Source organism: Aedes aegypti, chromosome 2 (assembly GCF_002204515.2).
Source record: "Aedes aegypti strain LVP_AGWG chromosome 2, AaegL5.0 Primary Assembly, whole genome shotgun sequence".
Classification (NCBI taxonomy): domain Eukaryota; kingdom Metazoa; phylum Arthropoda; class Insecta; order Diptera; family Culicidae; genus Aedes; species Aedes aegypti.
Genome location: NC_035108.1, coordinates 262,811,702 through 262,834,786, shown reverse-complemented (window position 1 = coordinate 262,834,786; position 23,085 = coordinate 262,811,702). Strand labels below are relative to the sequence as shown.

General features: G+C 36.9%; 1 protein-coding gene across 11 annotated transcripts in view; it reads left to right on the top strand.

Annotated features, from left to right (window-relative positions):
- Positions 1–23,085, top strand: part of LOC5570905 (cGMP-dependent 3',5'-cyclic phosphodiesterase) — a 181,183-nt gene that overhangs the window by 73,127 nt on the left and 84,971 nt on the right. For all 11 annotated transcript variants that reach the window (XM_021844958.1, XM_021844955.1, XM_021844954.1 and 8 more), the window contains 2 exons: positions 11,898–12,157; positions 22,020–22,129. In XM_021844958.1, coding sequence (XP_021700650.1) covers positions 11,898–12,157; positions 22,020–22,129 — 370 coding nt within the window. The remainder of the gene's footprint in view (positions 1–11,897; positions 12,158–22,019; positions 22,130–23,085) is intronic.

Below are 23,085 nucleotides of genomic sequence, written 5' to 3'. Positions count from 1 at the left end.
ACAAATTTACCCTTCTTTCTATGTTTATTTTTTCTAAAGCTGATGTAACCATAATTATAGGTATTCAAAATGTTGATTTAAAAATTATACAAATTTCACCTTCTTTTGTACATAGGCTATTCTTCTGAGCTGTATTTTTTAGATAAATTTTTTTGTTTCCAACTGACAAATGGGCGGCAATCGATAACATTGATCTGCTCAAGTTATCAGCGAAAAGAGAAATCGACTACTGCAGCTAATTCGATGGGCTGCGCTACTTTTCCCCGAATATCGTTACCCTAACACCAGTTTCCCGATTATCCTGCTTCCCCGAATAGCCCACTTCCCCGAAAAGTTTTTGGCACTCATAATTGCCGTAATTTTATATATTTCAGGATGGTGAACGAACTGGCCATCTGATATGCATCCTTCTTTATTTAATTGGCGGTTCTTTTGAGTTTTACTGTCCTCAGCATTTTTGCCAACATGTGATAGAGAGAATGACAGAATACCTCATATTTTTGATTGCTTATCGTTCTTTCTCGTTCACCATCAAGCCATTGAAGACTATTATAGCAGTATAGCACCCATTTATATTGCTCCACGTTTCAGAGAAACGGATCATTCGGGGAACTGGCATTCGGAGAACCGATATTCGGAGAACCGACATTCGGAGAAACGACATTCGGGGAAAAGTAGCACAATCATTACGCAATAATGTTTGGCGTCCAATCTTCTATTGGTTTAATCATAAATTTTGCATTCTAATTTAAATAGGCTGCTCTTTACTTTTATATTGTTCTAAATTTTATTATTTAGTTAGTCAAGCTTAATATTATATTTTGCTGTTTTATCAATTCTTACAAGACGTGTTGTTAGGATGATTATTACTTCAGTTCGAACCTGCCAATATTCAACATATTTTTATTTTTTTGCAAACACATGATCTCCTTTTGAGATAAAATATTATTTCAATCACAAATTATTTCCTTCTTTCGATAATATACAGTATTTTTGATGTACACTTCCAAAATTAAAATTTATACTGAATCGTTCAAAACTTTAGCCACAAATATTTTCTTTCAAAATGCTGCAATAATAGATCATTGGATAAGAGCTTTTAACATTTTGCAAATAAATTCTCCCTTTTTTTACCAAGTAATTTTCATCAAGTGTCACATCCAAACTGGGACAGAGCTTGATCTGCAGCGAAATATTTCATGAGCGTTCCCTTTATTAATAACTGTGAACTTTTATTTTGCCAATTTACTATTTTCAAATATGTATATCGCAACAATCTCAGAGATACTTTATGTTCTGGGATGTGGAGAAAAGTATTATTCCGAAAAGATCTTCCACCAGACCCGTCACGTTCATTTAGTTATGCTATCTAATGTCACTACAATTTTTGACATTAATAGCTTCGAATATCCCTGAACAACCACCACGCTTATTGAGAATCTACGAACATTTTTTGGGGCTGTTGATCTGGTGGTAGGTCATTTAGCATAAAGTCGTTTGGCATGATGGTCGTTTGTCATAATGAGTCTGAAACCAAGAATTTCTCAATTTTTCGTTTTTACGTTTCTATTGAATCTTTCTGATGACATCAGGCTTGTTTTGGAATCAATTGATACAAAATGACACTTTATTTAACAATCATTCGCTCTTGTATAAATTTAAGCATATTAGGAAAGTTATTGCCAATAGTATTTTATTTTTATGCAGAAATTATCCTTTTTTCAAATATTAATTCCCCTTTTGAGTTTTGGAACAAATTTTTGCACTAAAGATTTTTATATATTTAGCACAAATTTACCCTTCTTTTATTTTTTTTAAATATGATGTTATAGGTATGAAACCTATTGATTAAAATTTCAATAAATATCTCCTTCTTTTATGCATAGGCTGTTCTTTGGAGCTATATTTTTTTAAGCATTTTTTTTGTTTCAAACTGACAAAAGGACGGCAATTGATAACATTGATCTGCTCAAATTATCAACGAAAAAAGAGAAATCGATTACTGCAGTTACTTCCATGGGTCGTGCTACTTTTCCCCGAATGTCGGTTCCCCGAATGTCGGATCCCCGAATGTCGGTTCCTCGAATGTCGGTTCCCCGAATGTCGTTTCCCCAAATGCCAGTTCCCCGAATATCTCGTTTCCCCGACTAGCCCACTTCCCCGAAAAGCTTTTAGCACTCATGATTGTCGTAACTTTATACATTTCAGGGTGGTGAACGAATTGACCATCTAATATGCACCCTAATTTATTTCTATTTTCGGTTCTTTCGAGTTTTACCGTCCTCAGCATTTTTGCCAACATGTGTATAGCCGAGAATGACAGAATACTTCCTTCTTTTGACTGTTCATCGTTCCTTCTCGTCACCACTTTTCGGGAAAACCAGTCATTCGGGGAAAAGTAGCACAATCACTTCGATGATTCAGAACGCACTTTTTATGTCTTTTCGTTTTATTATGCCACAATATTTTTTGGCGTCCATTCTTATATTGGTTTAATCATAAATTTTGCCTTCTTTTAAAAATGGGCTGTTCTTTATATTTATACTGTTTTAAATTTTATTATTTAGTAAAGCTAAATGTTAACCATTTTTATATTTTGCTGTTTTATCAAGCCTTGCCAGATGTGTTGTTAGGATGATAATTACTTTAGAACCTTTATTCAACAAATCCTTTTTTGGGGCAAACGCGTGATCTCCTTCCGAGATATGCTGGAAAAAAGTATTATTTCAATAATTTTTCGTTTCTCTCGATAATAGACGATATTTTTAATGTACACTTCCAAAATTAGAATTTATATTGAACCGTTGAAAAGTTTTGCCACAAATATTTTCTTTTAAAGATGTGTTGTTTATTTGAGCTATGCTGTGATTTTTTTTTTGCGTTAGAGCCTTTAACATTTTCAACGAAAAATAATCTACTGTCGTATATAGGCTATTTTGCATTAAGTCGCATTGATAGATCTTTGGATTAGAGCTTTTGATATTTTGCAAAAAAAAATCCATTCTTTTATCAAGTAATTTTCATCGAGTTTTACGTCCAAACTGGGACAGAGCTTGATCTGCTGCGAAATATTCTATGAGCGTTCCCTTGATGAATACCTGCGAACTTTCTTTTCCAATTTACTGTTTTCAAATATGTGTATCGCAACAAGCTCAAAGATGTTCTCTATGTTCTGAGATGTAGAGACCCGTCACGAGTTTTATTTAGTAATGCTCTGCAATGTCACAACGTTTTTTGTGAAATTTTTAGCTTGGAAAATCTCTGAACGAACACCACGCTTGTTTAGAACCTACCAAATTTTTTTGCTGATCTCGGCAAAAGCTTAAAAATGCCGATATTTATTTTAAATCAATCATTATGCCAAATGGCCATTATGCCAAACAACTTTATGCCAAACGGTTTTATGCCAAATGACCTTATGCCAAACGACTTTATGCCAAACGGGGTACAATATGTAGATCTCGGTAGAAGCATCGAAAATGCCGATATTCATTGTAAGTCAATTATTATTCCAAACGACCATTATGCCAAACGACAAGTGGAATGGAATTTCAAAAATACTTTTCAGCGATATTTCAGAGGATAATTTCTGACACAATTTGAGATGTATTTTGGAAATATTATATTATAAAAGTTTAGCGAAACATCTCAGTATAATATTTGACAGAATCGATGAATTTTTGGATGAATTGAGAGGGAAAACTTTTAACTTAACTTTCGAAAAGTTAGTAATTTTTCCACTTTAATCCGGGAACATATTCCAAAATCAAAGTGGACATAGGTGAAATTGTTGTCCTTCAGGTGGAATTCAAGTTGAAATATGAACAAATTTCACAATACTATTTGAATAATTCTCAAGAGATATGTAGCAAATGGTTTAGGTTTAGAGCCACCCTTCGATATGAGAAATTAAAATGTGTTGGAAATTATTAAAATAATCTTCGGACTTCGTCAGAATATTATTTTTTCTTGGCAAAATATATTTTAGATTTTAAGCAATAAGTTGTAATCATGCAAAATTATTTAAAAATATTGAAGCAAAATCAAAGAAAGAATTTACTGCTAGAATTGAAAACTATGGTCGATGTTGTTGGCCTTTTCAACACCAGGTTAAATTTATGCCATCTAAAGATTGGACTCGGAGAAAATGCGACACTTTGTTTTAGATGTAACTTTTAATCAGGTGAATAAAAATTAATGAAATTTTGGGCAGTACTGGTTTAGAGTATTGTGTTTATGTGTGTTAATGTTTAATTTTATCGCGATCTGTCAAGTAGTATTTAAGAAGCACTCAAGAACAAGAAGAGCTACGCCAGAAACTCTTGGGCGCGGTGATCGATAATCCTGGTCAGTCCATCCATCCATCTGTGCGATCGACAAAAGGCTTGGAATCCACCATTCCACCGTGTCCCGCGTTGTGAAGATGTTCCAGGAGACGAAGACCATCCAACCATCGAGCGGCGCGCTGGAACCGGCCGAAAACCGAAAACGGAATACCCGAAGAAAACGCGGAAGGTAAGGCAGTACTCTAAGAACCTTTCCACCCGAGACGTGGCCAAAAAGGTCAATTTGTCGAAGTGGTTCGTCCAGAAAACTATGAAGCGGGCTGGGCTACGTGTTTTTAAGGTCAGGAAGGTGCCAAACCGGACGGACAAGCAAAACACGGTGGCCAAATTGCGTGTGCGGAAGCTGTGAGTGGCTTGTCAAGCCAGGCTGTCTCGTCATGGACGACGAGACATACATCAAGGCGGACACCGAACAAATCCCCGGCCTCGAGTTTTTTGTCGGTACGTCCCGCATGGAGGATCCGGAAAAAGTTCCGGAAGAGAAAGAAGCGCATCTGCGAGTGCGGGCGGTACAGCAACCGTTTGTTACAACCGTCACCATAAAAGGGGAAAATTTATCAAGAAGAATGCTTGCAGAAGCGCCTGGTGCCCTTCCTTCGCTCTCACCGTAACGCCTGTAATGGATTGATATGAAGCGAATGGCGTTAATGATAATGAAGAAGAAGTTGAAGAAAAGCGGTACACATTAGAATAGAACCGATGAAGCTTTGAAGAAAAACTGGGAGAAAATGTGTAAGAAAGATGGGTAAGCCTCGCTCACGATCTCATGAGCAGTGTTAAGAGAAAGGTACGAGCATTCAGCTTGGGAGGAAATTCAAGAAATATTTTTGTCCGCGTCCAGTCTTTATTTGAATAAAACTTAAAATTCCTTATAAAGATCTGTTAAGAATTAAGATAAATTATTATTATTATTTGTTGTTCTACATCTTTGACAAAAAAAAGTCACACATCTATGCTCATATGCAGGTAGATTATCGGGATCAGTCCACGGAAGTCGTCGGAGAGCAAATCTAACAAACTTTTTTTGGATCCTTTCGATACGCATTACGTGTACTGCATGATACGGAGCCCAAACTTGTACACCATATTCAAGAACGCTCCGAATCAAGGAGCAATAGAGAGACTTCAAAGCATGCACGTCAGTGAATTCCATAGTGTTGCGACGCAAAAAGCCGATCATTGAGTTTGCCTTCGCGATGACCATAGATATGTGCTTGTTGAATCGCAATTTGTCGTCCAAGATGAGCCCGAGATCCTTGATGGCATCAACTCTTTCAAGCGGGGCAAGGTCGATCGTATAATCGAATTTGATTGGGCTATTCACACGTGCGAAAGTGATAACCTTACACTTGGCAGCATTGGCTAACATCCCATTGATTCGACACCATGAAGTCAATCGATTGATATCCTCCTGGAGTGCACAACAATCAAGAATCGATTTGATCACACGGTAGATTTTCAGATCGTCTGCATAGAGTAATTTACAACAGTGTAGCTGATCACAAATATCGTTGACGAAAAGTACGAAAATTAGAGGCCCCAGGATACTACCTTGCGGGACACCTGAAGGAATGGCAAACACGTCGGACTTAGCGCCGCGAATCTTAACGAATGCTTTCCTTGACGATAAATATGATTTTATCCAGCTAACAACCCATGCCGGAAGCACGAGGCGGCTCAGTTTTGCTATAGCGATAGCGTGTGGTACTTTGTCAAAAGCCTTGGAAAAGTCTATGTAAACGGCGTCTGTTTGTTGGCGTTTCTCATTGCTGCGGATAACGGTATTGGTGAAGCTCATCAAGTTCGTAATGGTCGAGCGTTTTTTCACAAATCCATGCTGGAATTCCGAGATGATACCATGAACTGCGGGATACAACATGTCATGCAGAAGGCTTTCCAAAACTTTAGCCAGGCAGTTGAGAATCGAGATAGGACGATAGTTTTCAACTCTGTGAATGTTTCCGGACTTGAAGATCGGCGTGATTGAGGCAAGCTTCCAAGCATCAGGAAAAACTCCATCCCGAAGCGAGCGGTTGAAAATGGATGCGACAGGTAATGCCAACGAAGATGCACAGTTCCTGATGAAGGACGGCGGGATGTGATCTGGGCCAGGACCTTTCGAGACGTCAACTGAGCCGAGGGTTTGCTTGATTAATTCGAGGCTGAAGTCAGGCCGTTGCAGAAAGATGTTGAAGGACGGTAATTGGTCTATGTACTGCTGTGAAGTAGGCGGTTGGTTATTATCGAAGACGCTCCGGAAGAAATCAGCAAATAAATTTGCCGAGGAGGCATCACAGGAAGAGCTATGGTTGCAGTAGGTGAGGTCTGTAGGAATGCCAGATGATTTCTTGCGAGAGTTTACGAAGGACCAAAAAGACGTCGGATTGTCTCTTAAACTAGTCTGAATATTATCCATGTACTCGCGGAAACAGGCTTCAAGCAGACTATTGTATTCTGCTTCAGCCAGCTCTACAGCACGCATCTTCTCAGAGGTTCTGGAACGAAAATAGCGTTTTCGGGCTTTACGTAGACGGTTTCGCAAATTGCGTAATTGCGGGTTCCACCATGGCTGTTGGAGTCTCATAGCAGATCTACGGGTCTTAACGGGGACAGTATCGTGTATTATTTGATAAATGTTGTCATAAAACACGGATACAGCTGCATCTACGTTGGAAAGGGTAAGCAATTGATCCCAGTCTAAAGCCAATATTTTTGCATTGATGACACTGAAATCACATCTTGCAAAATCGTATTCATGGAACGTTCTGTATGATTGCGGTTTGCTACCCGGTCGGAAGTCGACTTTCAAAACTATTGGCTTATGGTATTGGTCTACTTTCATCATAGCAGAGGGCGGTTCGAACAGTTCAACGGTATCTGAGTCACTGACAAATACTAAGTCAAGCAACTTACCGTTTGAGTTGACAGCATAATTGATCTGCTTAAGTCCAGTAGACAGCAACGATTCCACTACAACAAGTTCTTGTTCAGACGAAGCGTTGAGGGGCAGAAATCCTAGCACGTCCTCGTCGTAATTCCAGGCTAGATGAGGCAAGTTGTAATCACCCGTTACGATCACTGTATCATGAGGGTTGGCCATGTCAAGAAGCCCTTGTACAGATTCAGCGTGCTTGATGAAGTATTCGGGTTGACTGCAAGGACGAATATAGATGGAACAAACGAATAGCGATTGATGTGGCAGGACAATTTGTACAGCGATCTGTTCGAGACTTTCACAATCCACAAGATGCACGGATTTGCAGTTTAGCTCCAATTTCACCGCAATCAACACGCCACCACCCCGCCGAAGTGCGCTAGTTCGAGAATTCCGGTCACAGCGGTAGATGGCATAGTTGCTCGATAGCTCAGCATTTGAAATGTCAGCGTGCAGCCACGTCTCGGTGAATACCACAATATCGTAATCACAGGACGCCAACGATAGAAATAGCGAATTTGTCTTTGTCCTTAGCCCTCTGACGTTCTGGTAATAAACGGTCAAGTTAGAAAGATTGGGTAGCGTTGGAGAAGAGTTGGAAAAACTATTTGCATCAACTGGTTCTACGAGATGATTATCGGGCCGGAGTCCACATTCGGCGTCGGTTTCCAAAAATGTTGAGTCCTTCGTCCTTCATCTTCGATAAACTCTCGGAATTCGATCCCTTGCGGCCAGGATGCAGGATCCAAAGCCTTAGATTTAGATTCCGGGTCTACACCAACTTTGAAGGAAATGAAAGACAGTGTCGAAGACGGTCGACCTCTCGGAATCAACGATTTAACAGCGACTTCATCTACACGCAAACATTCCTTGGCGAGCTTCTCGATGTCAGTTTCTGTAACTTCCGGTGATATTTTTGTGAGGTATACCCAAAACTTATCAGCGGGACTGTCCACGCGAACTGATATGTTGGCAGCCGACGGACCGATACCGCGAATAATTTTAGCCGGTTGGTCGGATGTCGCGGCCTCTTCATCAAGTCGTCTCTTAGGAGAATTAGTATTTCCAAACTTGAAACGTCGTGAGAGGGGTGAAAATACAGCTGGGGAAAGCTTGTTGAAACCTCCTTTGATTTCCTCTCTTATTTCTGCGATAAGACTCTGCTTAATCTCACTTTTCATGTCTTCGAGAAGTTTTTGGTACGTATCGTTGAGTTCAATTGTTGCGGCATTCATGGACGACAAAGCGTTTTTGAAGCGAGCATTACCCATCATTTCACGACAGCCATTACACATCCAGAAGATAGCGGGTTTACCGCATATTTGTTTGTAAAGCTCTTCCGATATTGCTGCACACGAGAAGTGGAAAGTAGCTTTACAAAAACCGCCGCAAACAACTTCAGAAGCAGACATGCTGCGCGCGCAGCTGTGACATACTTCTGATGTAGCCATGAATATGTTTAACTACACTGGATGGCAACAACGGTGGGGTTGCTCTAACTGCAGTGCGAGCAGTGACAACTAGATGGCGCCACTAGTGCGGATCGATGGCTGGAGTATGACGTTGACAGACTGGGCACAATACGAGATTGATTGTTTTCTATAAATCTTCAATACATACAAGCGCACACAAGTTGTGGTACAGCAAGCGTTGTTTATCTTCACGCAAACGATGACGGCGATGAGGAAAAATTTCTACGACGATGATGATGATTTCAGTCTTGGCGAACCTTTGGCGGGTTTTTCGGATTGCGCAATGAGAAGGCGAGCAGAAACAAACGTTTTCTATTGGCTTGGAATGCTACAGGTGGGTTAAATGACACGATATATCGGAATCGGCGGGCGGCAACAGGCAAATTTTTTATCTGACGATCGGTTGTTTTTGTTTATATCGGTGATCAGTACGATACACAGAACTGCGACAGTAGTGCAGGTGGAGAGCGGCGAGGTGGGAGATTGTTTATATAGGGCGATGGCGGAGGTGGCTTTCTCTGACCACACTCAAGCCAGCTCGGAAAAATAAGATTTTCACTAATCCTACCTGACTAAACAGTGCAAACAGTTTGTGTGACGGATGGCTTGGGTACTTGTGGACAGAATTATGCGGGACAGAGCAATTTAGGCGGCACAAAACGACGAAATTTGGTAACAAATCGATGCGACGACAGAGATCACAGTTCTCACAGAGCGGCAGAGTTGCCAGATAAGTCTTAGTTTAAGCCAAAAAAGTTGTCTAAGAAGTTCCTTTTCAATTAGTTTTGCAGGATATCATACAAATTGATGTTAATGTTTGGATTTCTTTAGTAAATTCTTATAAGGAAAATCATCATCCCCGGACACCTCGAGCAAGGCATGGGTAATCATAATGCAGTGAATACGCTGCTTTATGCAAAAACATCTAAAACAGTATTGATTGCATTATTCAGAAAATACTAATTTTGGGAACAGAATTTCCAGGATACTGATGCTTTTTAGTATCACTGTACTTTTTGCAACGCTGAAACAGCTGAATGAAAATTTGTTCATTGTATTCTTTTCTCCAATCGATTTCCAACGAATTTTTAAACGTTAAAAAAGTTGTACGCAGCTCGTTGCACTCGATTTTCACAACACTCGTCGAGGCTTCCCGAGTTTGATAGTTATGACATCTTTACGTAATTAATAGAGGGGCTCTTAACCCTCTAATATCGAAACTCGCCATCATACGGGACACCATTTGGGATTTTTGTAATTTTTCGTAGCTTTAAAACCAGAATGACAATTAGCCTAATAGGTGGGAACTGGGAGGAAGAAACAGATGCGAAATTATTCTACATCGAGGTGAGCCCAGACTCTGCTGTAACGAACTGTTACTGTGAGCCGGGTTCACAAACAATGGACACACATAGTAAAGTGCGTAATTGATCAAAACATGTTTTAGCATTTCATCACAAGTGACAAAAACCGAATGAGAATCAATTCTAAAATAGTGTCACGAGAGCTTTTTTTTATTTCGATTGAATATAAAGTATTCAAGAAGATAAAGTATTGAAATACGCATATTTTTACTTCTTACAATAAAAAAAAATTAATGCTTTTTCCATATTTCTCCGGAAAGATCAAAAGTACACAATCAAAAAGAAAGCTAGCGACTTTCATCAAGTCTAGTTCATCAAGTGTAGTAAGTATCTGTACCTCCCTCCCAGGGTAGTCCATAACAAGCATATCATAAAAAGGCTTTTGAAACGTATATTTCGTGTTTTTGAAAAATTGCTACAAAAGTTTGAGTTTTATTCAGAGTGTAAAAGAAAAATATGTTCACTTTAGATATTCCCAAAATCAACTGGAAGTAACTTCAAATTACGGTAAAATATCAAATTACCGTTAAACCTCAAACTTTAACTAAAATGGTAATCAGAAATTTATTAAAAAAAAGATGTTCAAAAATTAGAAAAATATAAAAAACTAAAACCTAAATTATGAGTTTTGTGAGCAATAATAAATTATTGTTAACAATTCGCTAATGTTTTTTTTTATAACGAAACATAGCAATTAGATCGAAAATAAAAATTTGGGTAATAGAGGGGCCTTCCTAAGCCGAGTGGATCTGTTCCAGTGAGGACCTAAAAGAAGAAGAAGAAGAAGAAGGGTTAAGGTGAAGATTAATCGAAGACCGCAAATATTCGAGACCGCAAATATTCGAGACCGCAAATATTCGAGACCGCAAATATAAATAATCAGACTGCAGTTCAAGCTGAAAACTTGATCCACTGGTAACTGGCGGTGACCATAATCAATCAAGTTTTCAACGCGAATCGATGTCCGGTTCTCTAGATTTGTGCTCTTGAAGATTTAAGGTTCATGTTCAGCTGAAACCTTAAACTAACTCATTACACTATACTGGATTCCGTTAAGGAGTAGGTTGTTGAGTCATGACAGATTTTCGTTAAGGAAACTGATGAATTTTCTAAAGTATTGTTCTTTTCATCCTGTGGCTATATTGTTTGCCAATCGTCAGGTTTTTAATGATAAGAAAATACCCCTATTACGAAGAGAACGAAGCTGCCGAATATACAATAAGTAACCCCAATACTCATAATATGAATGTTGCCATTTTTAAATCTCTTCTCGAATTTTATTTCCAGTTGCTAGTAACACTTCGCTTCGGAAAATTAAGTTAAAATGCAGCCAAAGTCTAAGAATGTCAAAATTGATTATATTGAACTACTATCACTTCTCTGTTCCACTTAGCAACATTCATTCAAAAATATTCGAATACTACCATTTCACAACTTGAGCAAACGAAAACAACCTCTCTTACGCAGTTGGTGATCCACAAATTCGCAATTCGCTGGAAGTTGTCGTGAATGGAGGTAACTGCGTGATATTCATCACGCTTTCTGATGTCTCATTTGCCAAACAACGGAAAAGTGTGAATTGAAGCTAACTGAGCTTCTCTCCACCTTAACCCACACAAAAGCAAATTTTAAAGTTTACCTTCGCACTTCTCATTCTCCTGCAGCTAAACAGGTGCAATATCCATGCTTTATGTCGTCAACATCTAGCGTCGAAACAGCTATAGAGTAAGTTTTAATCGTCCTCCTAACATCTTGCACCTTTTGCTCTTTCTTCTTCCAGGTGGTAGGCAACAAGTACAATACTCTTATCTATGATATTAAAAGCCCCCGAGTCAGTAAACTTCAGACGCAGATATCCACCTCTTCGACATCCTCCTCGACAGCGTCATTCGATGGTGGCAGCACTGCGGCTCAGCATAGCAATAGTGCCAACGGGAGCAGTAAAAGTAATCTGCAGCAGCAAATTGCTCTGTTCGTCTGTATCGCCGGTGACAACGAGTTGCGTTCGAGGTACCAATTCTACATCGAGGACACATTCCGGTAAGTGTAGGATCATTGGTTATTGGATAGTTTGGGGATATGTAGATCTTAGAGGGACCTTCCTTAGTCGAGTGGTTAGAGTCCGCGGCTACAAAGCAAAGCCATGCTGAAGGTGTCTGGGTTCGATTCCCGGTCGGTACAGGATCTTTTCGTAACGGAAATTTCCGTGAATTCCTTGGACATACAGTATCATTCTACCTGCCACACGATATGCGAATGCAAACATGGAAACATTGGCAAAGAAAGCTATCAGTTAATAACTGTCAAAGTGCTAATAGAACACTAAGCTGAGAAGCAGGCTCTGTCCCAGTGAGGACGTTCATGCCAAGAAGAAGAAGAAGAAGATCTTAGAGGTATGGTTATTAAATCATGTGTCACAATCCATTACCCATAGCCACCTTACAATACATAGAGGCGAATGCCATTGAAAATGGTAATGAAAAATTACCTAGGTATAATAGATGATTCAAAATGAGCTTGAGCTGGAGTTTGATTGGCGGCCCGTGATTGCAGCACTTACACTAGGAACCAACCAGATGACTGCTTTTGACTAATAGACCAATGTTATGGATTTTACTCAGGTGGTACAGATCATTGAAGCGTGCCACAAGTTCTATCTTTTATTCTAAAAGAATAAAAGAGAAAACTAGTGGCATGCATAAATGATCTGCGCCACCTGAGTAAAATCCATAACACTGCTAACAGACACCTTCAGTGTATAAAGTGCTGGTGATCTTCTATTTTTAGACAACAATGGTGTCTGCCACATAAGAATGCAGATCAATGAGGGTAAGAGCGAGGAATTGATGTTGCATTTAAAACTAGCCCACAGTAAACCCGATATACTCCTGCGTCCATGCCAGTTCATGCGGGAAGGTGTAGAGCAGAGCCGAATTTACGGGAGGGGGGGGGAGGTGTGGTTGGCATGACCCCGGGCCACCACATTTTAGGGGCCCCTCAAATCTCAACAAACACTGGTATAGTTAAATTTTTACGAATAATTAGAATTAATGCAATAATACATACATTTTGGAATCGTATCGTATGATTTGAAAGCTTCAATTTTTTGTTGATTAATCCGAGATATAGGTGAAATTTATGAGAATAACTAAAATAAATTTACTAAAAAAATATGAGAACATTCAGAATGAGATTTTATTGCCTTCACGAGAATAATAAAGATACAACAACTAAAGCCTGTCCACGTTAAATTTCGGACACCCAAATAATGGCAGCAAAAAAAAGTTACTCATAATTCAACAAAAACAATTGTTTATTTCAGAATAAAAGAGTTATATGTACAAAATAAACAGTTGACAAGGATGTTAATCCTTCTTTCTGTAAAATTCTCGAACTTTCTGTGGTACACCCGCCATCCGTGTCCGAAATTTATCGTGGACAGGCTTTATTTGGATAAACAAATAGTGTGCCATCCTTTTGCTTAAATTACTAACGGTTTTCAAACGTGACTTTTCCGACTTTTTAAGATGAGGTTCGAACGCAATTTATATATCTGCAGATATAATAACAGGACTAAATTATTTGAACATTTTGAAAATTAATCTTCTTTTGAGATTGCCTGAGCTGGTACTGTTTAATATAGGAACTTTAGAGACTTCCAGATTGAAAAAAAAAAGAGACAGACAGGATCCAAACAGAGACCGAAAATGTACCAGATAGAAGACAGAAAAATGAAACGTAACCTAAAAGGAACCAGAATCAGGTCAGACATTTCTCATTTTTTTGTTATTCCTCGTGACATTACGACAGTACTACTGCTCGTATTACTGTATGTATTTTTATTGATTTCATCTGTAAATTTCGTGAAAATTTTGGTATTTTTCCAAAGATTTTTGCGGGCGTTTTACAACTTTGCCTTAGAGTATATACCATTATTTTTGCAAAAATAATAGTGCTGATTATATTATTCATATGATATTGTGGACCACCCTAGATTTAGATGACTCTAAATTAAAAAACAATTTTGTAGAAGACCGTTTTTGTCTAAGAACGGCTTGATACTTTAAATACAAAAAGAAGAAAAAAACGATAAAAATCTTCAAAAATTCGCTTGTTATTCAAGATTTCTCGCCAAAATCATCTATGATTGATATCTATTTTAGTTTAAAAGTTATTGAAGTTTTTCTGTTAAAAATTCGTTGTTTTTGCGAGCCATTTAATTGAAGTTAAAAGAATAATCTGATATACAATTTTCAATAACATCAAACAAAGGGCCTAAATTTTTTTCGTCTAATGTTTCATTCTTAAGTTCAAAATGCATCTTTCCGCGTAAGACTGCAGTGCAACTGTGATCCAAGGGATCATCGAGGTATAGAGTGTCCATTTCCAGGCCATTTTGCTCGTCCCGGGATTCGGGGCAAAAATCTAAGCTTGTCCCGGGAAATCCCGGGATTTCTCAGATTTCCTATAAAACTAGTATTGTGGTTGAAATGGAAATACAAAATTAGCAATACAATGTTTTTTTTTTCAATTCGATAAAAAGGACGGATTTCACGCCAACTCGACACGCGATTGGCAGCACCCCTTCAGAATTCTATGAAACTTTCTGGATGTCAAAAGTATGTGAAACTAAGATACTTTGCATATTTTGTATTTTCAAAATCGATCTAGACTAACATTTGAAAAGGGTCAAAGTTTTTTTTTACTTTTTTTATAAACCCGTATAACTCGAAAACGGTAAGACCTACAAAAAAGTGTTGTATGGGGGACTGTCGTGAAATTTCCTGAAAAAATATTGAAAAAATAAAAAAACTGTTTCTACACCGAAAAACAATGATTCAAAACTTTAAAGTCGATTTAAAAAAATAACGGCCATTTCAGATTTTGATCATCCTTAAGCAAAAAGTTTCGTAATTAAATTTACTAAAAGTCGTCCATACATTGCAAATTGGGCATATTTTAGGGAAAAAAGTTTTTCTAACAACGAATTTTTTAGGTCCAAAAAAATTTTTTTTTTTATTTTTTTTATTTCGCTTTAAATAGTCTAGTATGCTCATATTTTGAAGTGATAAATGAGTTTTAATCACAAAATAGATTATATTTGTTTTATTGGGAGTAGTTAAAAGAAATAAAACGGAATCATACAGAGTTTTTTTTTTAATTAAATACAATTGATCTCGCACCAAACCGCTTATGAGAAAATGAACTCCGTCTAACAATCCGATGGGTTTTTAATGGTTGGAAAGATATCACAATAATATTTTATTTCTTATTTGGTCAAAGCCAATCTTAACAGGTGTCTGGAAAGGGTCAATATTATGCTTATAAAAAAAAGTTGTGGTTTTTTTTTTATCATGCATCATTATTTTTATAATTGCTATATATCCTAAAACGTAGTATCTGCACATGAATATTTACATTATTTTTGGGCTTTACTGAATAAATTGAATATTTTTGGTTCATCCTCTGAATTGGTATACCGTTTGGCTGCAATTTGTGTATCACTAATAGGCATAAAACAATGATATTTTTGGGTACCAGGGACAGTTTTAACCTTATCAAACAATTCCATCAATTCCTCTGACATTTTAACATACTGTTCATTAGATACCCGACCAGAACCACATAACAAGATTATAACACATACCTATCAGAAGCAGTTAAAAATAACAAAAGTTGATATAATTTTGTTGTCAATATGGGTTTGTTCTAAACTTGTTATCTTTTTAGTAACACATTTATAACAACATTTGTTATAAATTTGACATCGCATTCATAAATTTGTTGCACACAACATCCGATGTCAAAAAGAGTAACACAGTTTGCAATAATTTTGTTGTTTTGTAACATGCTTGCAACATATTCTGTAATAATTTTGTTATATTTAAAACATGGTGTGTTATATTTTAGTTTAATTTGATGCAAATTTTGTTAGAATTTTTGTTATTTTAACTACTAACGGTACATGTTTTATAACAACTGGTGATATAAAAAAATCATATCAGGGGAACACATTCTGTTACAATCTAGTTTCTTCCGTCTAGTCGGGTATATAACAGAAATTTAATTTGGTGATACATGTATCAGTTTGTTTCACTGCCCAGTCGAATAGTTCTCGCGGAGTTGCGATTGTGTTTCCATAGTCTTTTGCAAGACTTGCTCTTTTTGCCATTCGCTTGAGAGTGCCACCAATAGCGTCACAGGGGCCTTTGCCGTGGGATGTGGAAAAAAAGTGCCATTCTGCTTCCAATCCATATATTTTCTTGAAATTACATAAGCTGGCAATTTTTTTTTTTTATTTTTATAATGAGCTGCAGCTCCATCTGACATAAAAATAACTTTTGAGAAATTTATTTTTTGTTTAACAAAATTTATCAATTTTGAAATAAATAGCTGAACTGCTACTGTATCATGGGTCAACACTTCTGACATTATAATAAAACTTACGTTTTCCAATTTATTATCTTTCTTATGGTAAATCTCGAATGGGTGTATCGTTGCTTGGGAATTATTCCAGTGATATCCTTGAGCAGCGTTTTGTATGATAAAACTATAATTTTCAGAAAAGTCGCTAGTTACCAGTATTTCACCTTGTTTTAAGGAGTTTTTTTTTTTGTTTCGTAGAAAAGAAGACTGTTCTTTGCAAATAAAATCATGAGTTATTAGCTTATCAACTTTCTCCACGAAATACGTAACAAATTCTTCAACAGGCTTTATTATAGTTTCTAAATTATAGCGATCGGTGGTGAGCCATTGCTGAAAAACTACATCTTCTTTGTCGCTTTCCTCTAAAAGCGAGATTAGTTCTCCTGTAATATTTTCTTTGGAATTACACTTTTCACATTCTCGAAAAAAACAATCAGTCGTTCTTACTAAAACATCGCATAACAGTTTTTCACAAATTTCTGCCTCAGAGACAATTCCTAAACTGTTAAGCATTAATTTAACATTTTCGTGGTATGTGCACACACATACATTGTGAATTCCTGTGCTATCGAGAAGCCTACAATGTTTAGGCCTCAACATAGTAAACAAAGTAAAACCAATTTCTACATTTTGGCATCTTTCTTCAAAAATCATGTACGCCTCTTTAAGAGACATCATCAATAGACGCTTATGAACTTGTTCTTTACTACCATTTCGGTACTCAGAAACGAAGTCATTGGCTCCTGGCATAGGCCTACTAATATCATCACTATCAAAGAAATCAATAACAACCTGTTTATCTGTTTCACTAATTCCATGCCCACTTCGAGCCCTTGTGGTACATAGAATGCCCTGTTCATTCACAAGTTGTTTCACTTGTCTTACCATGTAAATTGGTGCTTCGAACTCCTCGACAATTTTGTTGATCGACCACGACTTAGGAAGAACCGATAATATTTTTAACTGGTCATTTCTGTCAATACCAGGTGAGTTGAATTTTTCTTTCAACTGATTGATGATTTCCTCGAATGCCTCCACCTTGTCGACGTCCATTGCATCCATGCCTAGTATGTCATGACGTACACCTTTGGTGATCTCCACTGACTTTTTAATTCGATAGTCCAAGCTCCTCATGTTTCTCGACGAGATTGGGGATATATTCAAAGTTTCAATAATACTGTTGAATTTTTCCACGTTGTAGGGGCCTAGTAATTCATCCGCTGATGGGACGGATGGCAAAGATGAACAGGACGGGACTGCTTCTGAAATATACAATAATGTCGAATTAATATATTGATATGGGTTCTACGTAAACAATCATTGTCGTTTAATGTGCTGCAAAGTAAATTTATCTTACCTAGCATTTCATTGGAGGCCTGACCGCTTGTTGATTTGTGGATTTTGATTCACCTCGCCTCCACCCGAACGTCGTTCTTTCTTAGGCGGACTTCTGTGGAGCCTGATCATTAAGCGACATGACTCACAAATATGCATAGTTTCATCAAGCTGATGACTATATCCCATATCACGTATGTGTTCGATCATTGTTGGTGACAAGTTTCGCAACTGGCTACGCCTGCACTTAGGATTGTTTATACCGGCGCAACATCTCGAAATTTTAATGCGCGATAAATCTTGTTGATCTATCTTTAACTTCTTTTCACAAATGACTTAGATAAAATGAAAAGAGTTTTATTGACATCAAGCTTAAATAGTTATATGCATAGGTAGAACGACAATTATAAGTTAAATACCTATCTTTCTATACACTCACGCGGTGATTGTTGAGTAACTCAGGTCGTTAACGGACATTTTAGGTAGATAACAATACAAACATTATTTCTTATTCATCTGGCTTGTAACGCAGGTACGTTAAGTAGTATTTTCTAAAAGAAAATTTAATGGGGTATGGATCAGGTTGTTCCTTTTCAATGTTTGCAATCTTTCGAACCATAAAAATCCGTCGGATTGTTAGACGGAGTTGATTATCTCATAGGCAGAGGCGAAATCCATAGATTGCCTTCATTTAAAAAACATAATCACTGCATAATTCCGTTTTTTAACTATTCTCAATAAAAAATACAATTTATTTCTGATTCAAACTCATTTATCACTTGAAAACACGATCATATTTGACGGTTTAGAACAAAATCTTTAAAAAAAAAATCAGTTTTGGACTTGAAAACTTCGTTGTTAGAAAAACTTTTTTCCCTTAGATATGCCCAATTTGCAATGTATGGACGTCTTCTATTAAATTTAATTACGAAACTTTTTGCTTAAGGATGATCAAAATCTGAAATGGCCATTTTTTTTAAATCGACTCTCAAGTTTTGAATCATATTTTTTTCAGTGTAGAAAATGTGTTTTTATTTTTTCAACATTTTTTTCTAAAACGTCAGGAAATTTCACGACAGCCCCCCATACAACACTTTTTATTAGGTCTTACCGTTTTCGAGTTATACGGGTTTATAAAAAAAGTAAAAAAAAACTTTGGGACTTAAAAAAATCGATGTTAGAAAAAAAAATTCCCTAAAATATGCCTAATTTGCAATGTATGGACGACTTTTAGTAAATTTAATTACGAAACTTTTTGCTTAAGGATGAACAAAATCTGAAATGGCCGTTTTTTTAAATCGACTCTCAAGTTTTGAATATTTTTTTTTTTCAGTGTAGAAAATGTGTTTTTATTTTTTCAATATTTTTCTCTAAAACATCAGGAAATTTCACGACAGCCCCCCATTAGACTGGCCCTTAAACAAAAAAGTTGTAAAACTCAACGGGGCACCCCCTAGATATGAGCCTTAGGGTAAGAAAAACGCTCTCTCAAAATTTCAACTCAATTGGTTGCTTCATCAGCTGGCGCATTCGATTTAAAGTTTGTATGGGATATTCGTCTCAAATATATTGAAAATTGATCCTATGTCACTATTTCGTTCCGTATACTAATTGTTCGCGTTCAAATAAGCCCAGAATGACAAATACACTAGTTGATACCCTAATGAACATAATTGCAGAAGGTTGTATCTGGATTTAATCTCATTTTCATTACTCTTTCAGTTGTTGAAAGTTAGGCTTAGATCAGCACTCCTGTACAGTCACTTATATGCATGCGACATTTGCCTCAGCTCGCCCACGGTCAAAGGTGGCTATGATGCGCTTAGTGGCTACCTCCAAGCTATGTTGAAGAAATACAAGCAGTGTTGCATGATATACTTCAGATAGTTAAAACACCAACTTTATTAATTTTGATCATGGTACAATCTTCTACAATAATCTTCGCTATTACATCAAGTAGTGTTTTTGACATTATGGGTCCAATTGAACGCGATCATCAATTTTCCTGAACCAAACAGTACATGATGTGCTGTTGCTCATATGTTTGAGCTGAAAATCCTATATTAACTTCAATTCAAATGCGCCAGCTCATGGAACGACCAAATGAGCTGAATTTTTCAGAAAGGCTTCATCTAACCCCAAGAAATAATCCTGGGGGGTGCCCCGTGGAATCATACAACTTTATTTTTCTCCCATACTGAGCTGGACCAGTCTACCCCCCATACAACACTTATTTGTAGGTCTTACCATTTTCGAGTTATACGGGTTTATAAAAAAAGTAAAAAAAACAACTTTGACCCTTTTCAAATGTTAGTCTAGATCGATTTTGAAAAAACAAAGTATGTAAAGTATCTTAGTTTCACATAGTCTTCACCCCCAGAAAGTTTCATAGAATTCTGAAGGGGTGCTGTCAATCCCTTTGTCGAGTTGGCGTGAAATCCGTCTATTGTAACTTTCTAAGATAATATAATAATTATAACAAATTACATTTCATATGACTTTCTTATTCTAATGAAGTAACTTCGCAAAAATCAAAATTTAGCTTGACGAAGTACGGGTTTGTTGGTGTTTTTTTTTTTAATTCTATATAACACATATGAATGAAAGAATGGTTAACAATTAAGGCAAAATATTAAAGCAATTTGCTTCAGATATTTTAAATGTCTTCAAAACTTTAGAACAAAAGAAACAATGAAAGATCGTTGAAGGTATTGTTGAATATCATGCTGAAAGTTAATTACTGAAAATTATTGACTGAAGTTTAGGTGTATTTTTTAATTTGCTTTCATAGACTAAGCTTATAAAAATGGGAAGAAAGTATCAAAACTTTGCAACTAGACAAATAAACATGTGTGTTTCTTACTTTGTAAATTGGTCTTTTTATGAAAATAATCACCCGTTTATTATCTTTTTTTACGATGGTTTTCTATTTTATCAAATAAGGTTCGATACTGAGGAAAAATGTAATTGGTTTTTTCTTTGAAATGTAGGGTAGGTGTACCAGTTATGGCCATAGTGGTTCCCTATTACGCCATACGTGATAACTTGAGTTCATTCACTTTTTGAAAAGTTTTGTGTGTTTTAAAAGTAAGATAAAGCATGTATCTTGATGTTAAAACATTCAAAAGTATTAAAAATGTGAAATCTATCGAAATTTAACATATGGCCAAATAGGGAACCACTATGGCCATCATTGGTACACTTTCCCTAATGGTTTTCATCAAGTTCTACGAACATTTCGGGAATCTCGGGATTCCCGGGATGCCAGAACTTATTTCCCGGGAAACGGGAAATCCCGAAATTTGTAAAATCCCGGGATTTTTTGTCTCGGGATGGACACTCTATCGAGGTTACTATGAAAATCAACTTTTACTATGGCTCTCTAACTTGATATCCAGATAGGAGGTAGGTACGAAATACCGAGTAAGGGAGAGTTGACTGGAATATCAATTCAATTAAAATGTAATGTCCCAATAGTACTTTTTGAACCACTTTGCGCAGTTTGTTTGGTGAGACGAAATTTACAAAATTTATGTACCTTCAAGAATAATTGGAGCATAAAAAACGGCACCTTTACCATTATACTGTCATTTCTTTTAGAATGTAAATTACCAATAGAAAATTTTCATTTAAGTATGTAAGTTTTCCTATTCAATAAGTTCACCTCCATTACGCACCTGGCATTACGTCCCAACTAGGATGCTTCTCAGCCTAGTGCTCTAAGAAAAGTTCCTGGAACAATCTGGATTCGAACCCCGAGAAGGCTAAGGAAGGCCCTGGCAACTCATATAAAAATAATTTCGAACTTTAACCCATGGAAAGACCATCAGTTCATAGTGACCGACATAAATCACTTTAAATGTCAGCTATTTTCTTCTCCTGTCAATTTCCGTACCAATGATCTATGTTTATAATGCTATTTATAGCTTCCATATTCTCGCTTATGTAGTTATACGCAAATCACAATTTCATTGCTTCCATGATAACAATAATAACGTTCATTGGCACAGGCAAAGCCCAGCGTAGATATGCTAATTGATTACTGCACAAAGCTGATGACCCGAAACCGCAAACACTCGATGCATTGACCGAATCGTATGGGTAATAACATTGCTCAACATTATATTGTTTTTCGTTGCAGATACGTACTGGGGCACCTGCTAACGGCTTTCGATTTGTACGAAGAGAAGCGGGTTCGTTATCAGTGCCAAAACCTGTTGCAGGTTGCCCGACGGTTACTAGGCAAAATAGGTAAGTCAATTGAATCAGCTCATTATCGAATCAAATGGGTGACAAAGTGCGAACAATGTGCATATTCGGGTCGATTAAATTTAGTTGATTATCACTTCCAGTTTCAAATTAATACGCTCCCGGTGCCACGCTTACCGTTGTTGACGATGGCAGTTTTCGTCGGGTGCACACAGGATGCACGTCATCGGTCGTGTCGTGAATCATTGTCACTCGTGGTTCTGTGATTATTTCACACCGTTAACGCTACGATGTCACTCGATATGCGTACGTGCTAATTGAGATGAAGCTCATTATTGCATAATCGTATTCGTAGGAGTTTAATTCATAGGCGATAGAGTAATTCGGTGCAAAATTTTCCAGTGTGTTTTTTTTTCAGCATTCGTATGCTGCAAAGAAATGCTAACATTTCTCGTGAAAGAATACTGAATGGGTTTATTACCTTATTAGGTCAAATTAATTAACTCATTAATCAATTAATAAATTAATTAATTAATTAAATCAATTAATTAACGGCTGGGAGCCGAGCACGTACAGTTTTTCATAATTTCACCCATAATTTGTCCATCTTTACCACGCGTAAGCTGTTGGATTACCGAACAGCTCAATATAAGCGTCAATTTATTAGGTCAGTTCATCACAGATATAAACATAAAACAATTTTATCAAAGTACTACGAATAAATGTCTGAAGATCTAAATCTTGTTTCTAAGAAAAAAGCTTTGATTTTCTAGTATACATACATTTAATATATCTGTTACAATTGGCTTTATTGCCCTCAATATGATTTTGGAAAGATAAAATTTTATCCATGAAGTACCGTTAAGTCACCAGTCACCGTGCAACCTCCATTCACCGTGCACACATACAAATTCCTACAGAATATTCTTACAATTTTCACAAATCATACTTTTGATAGCAATATAACATAAAACTGATGAAATGAAGTAGTTCTTGTC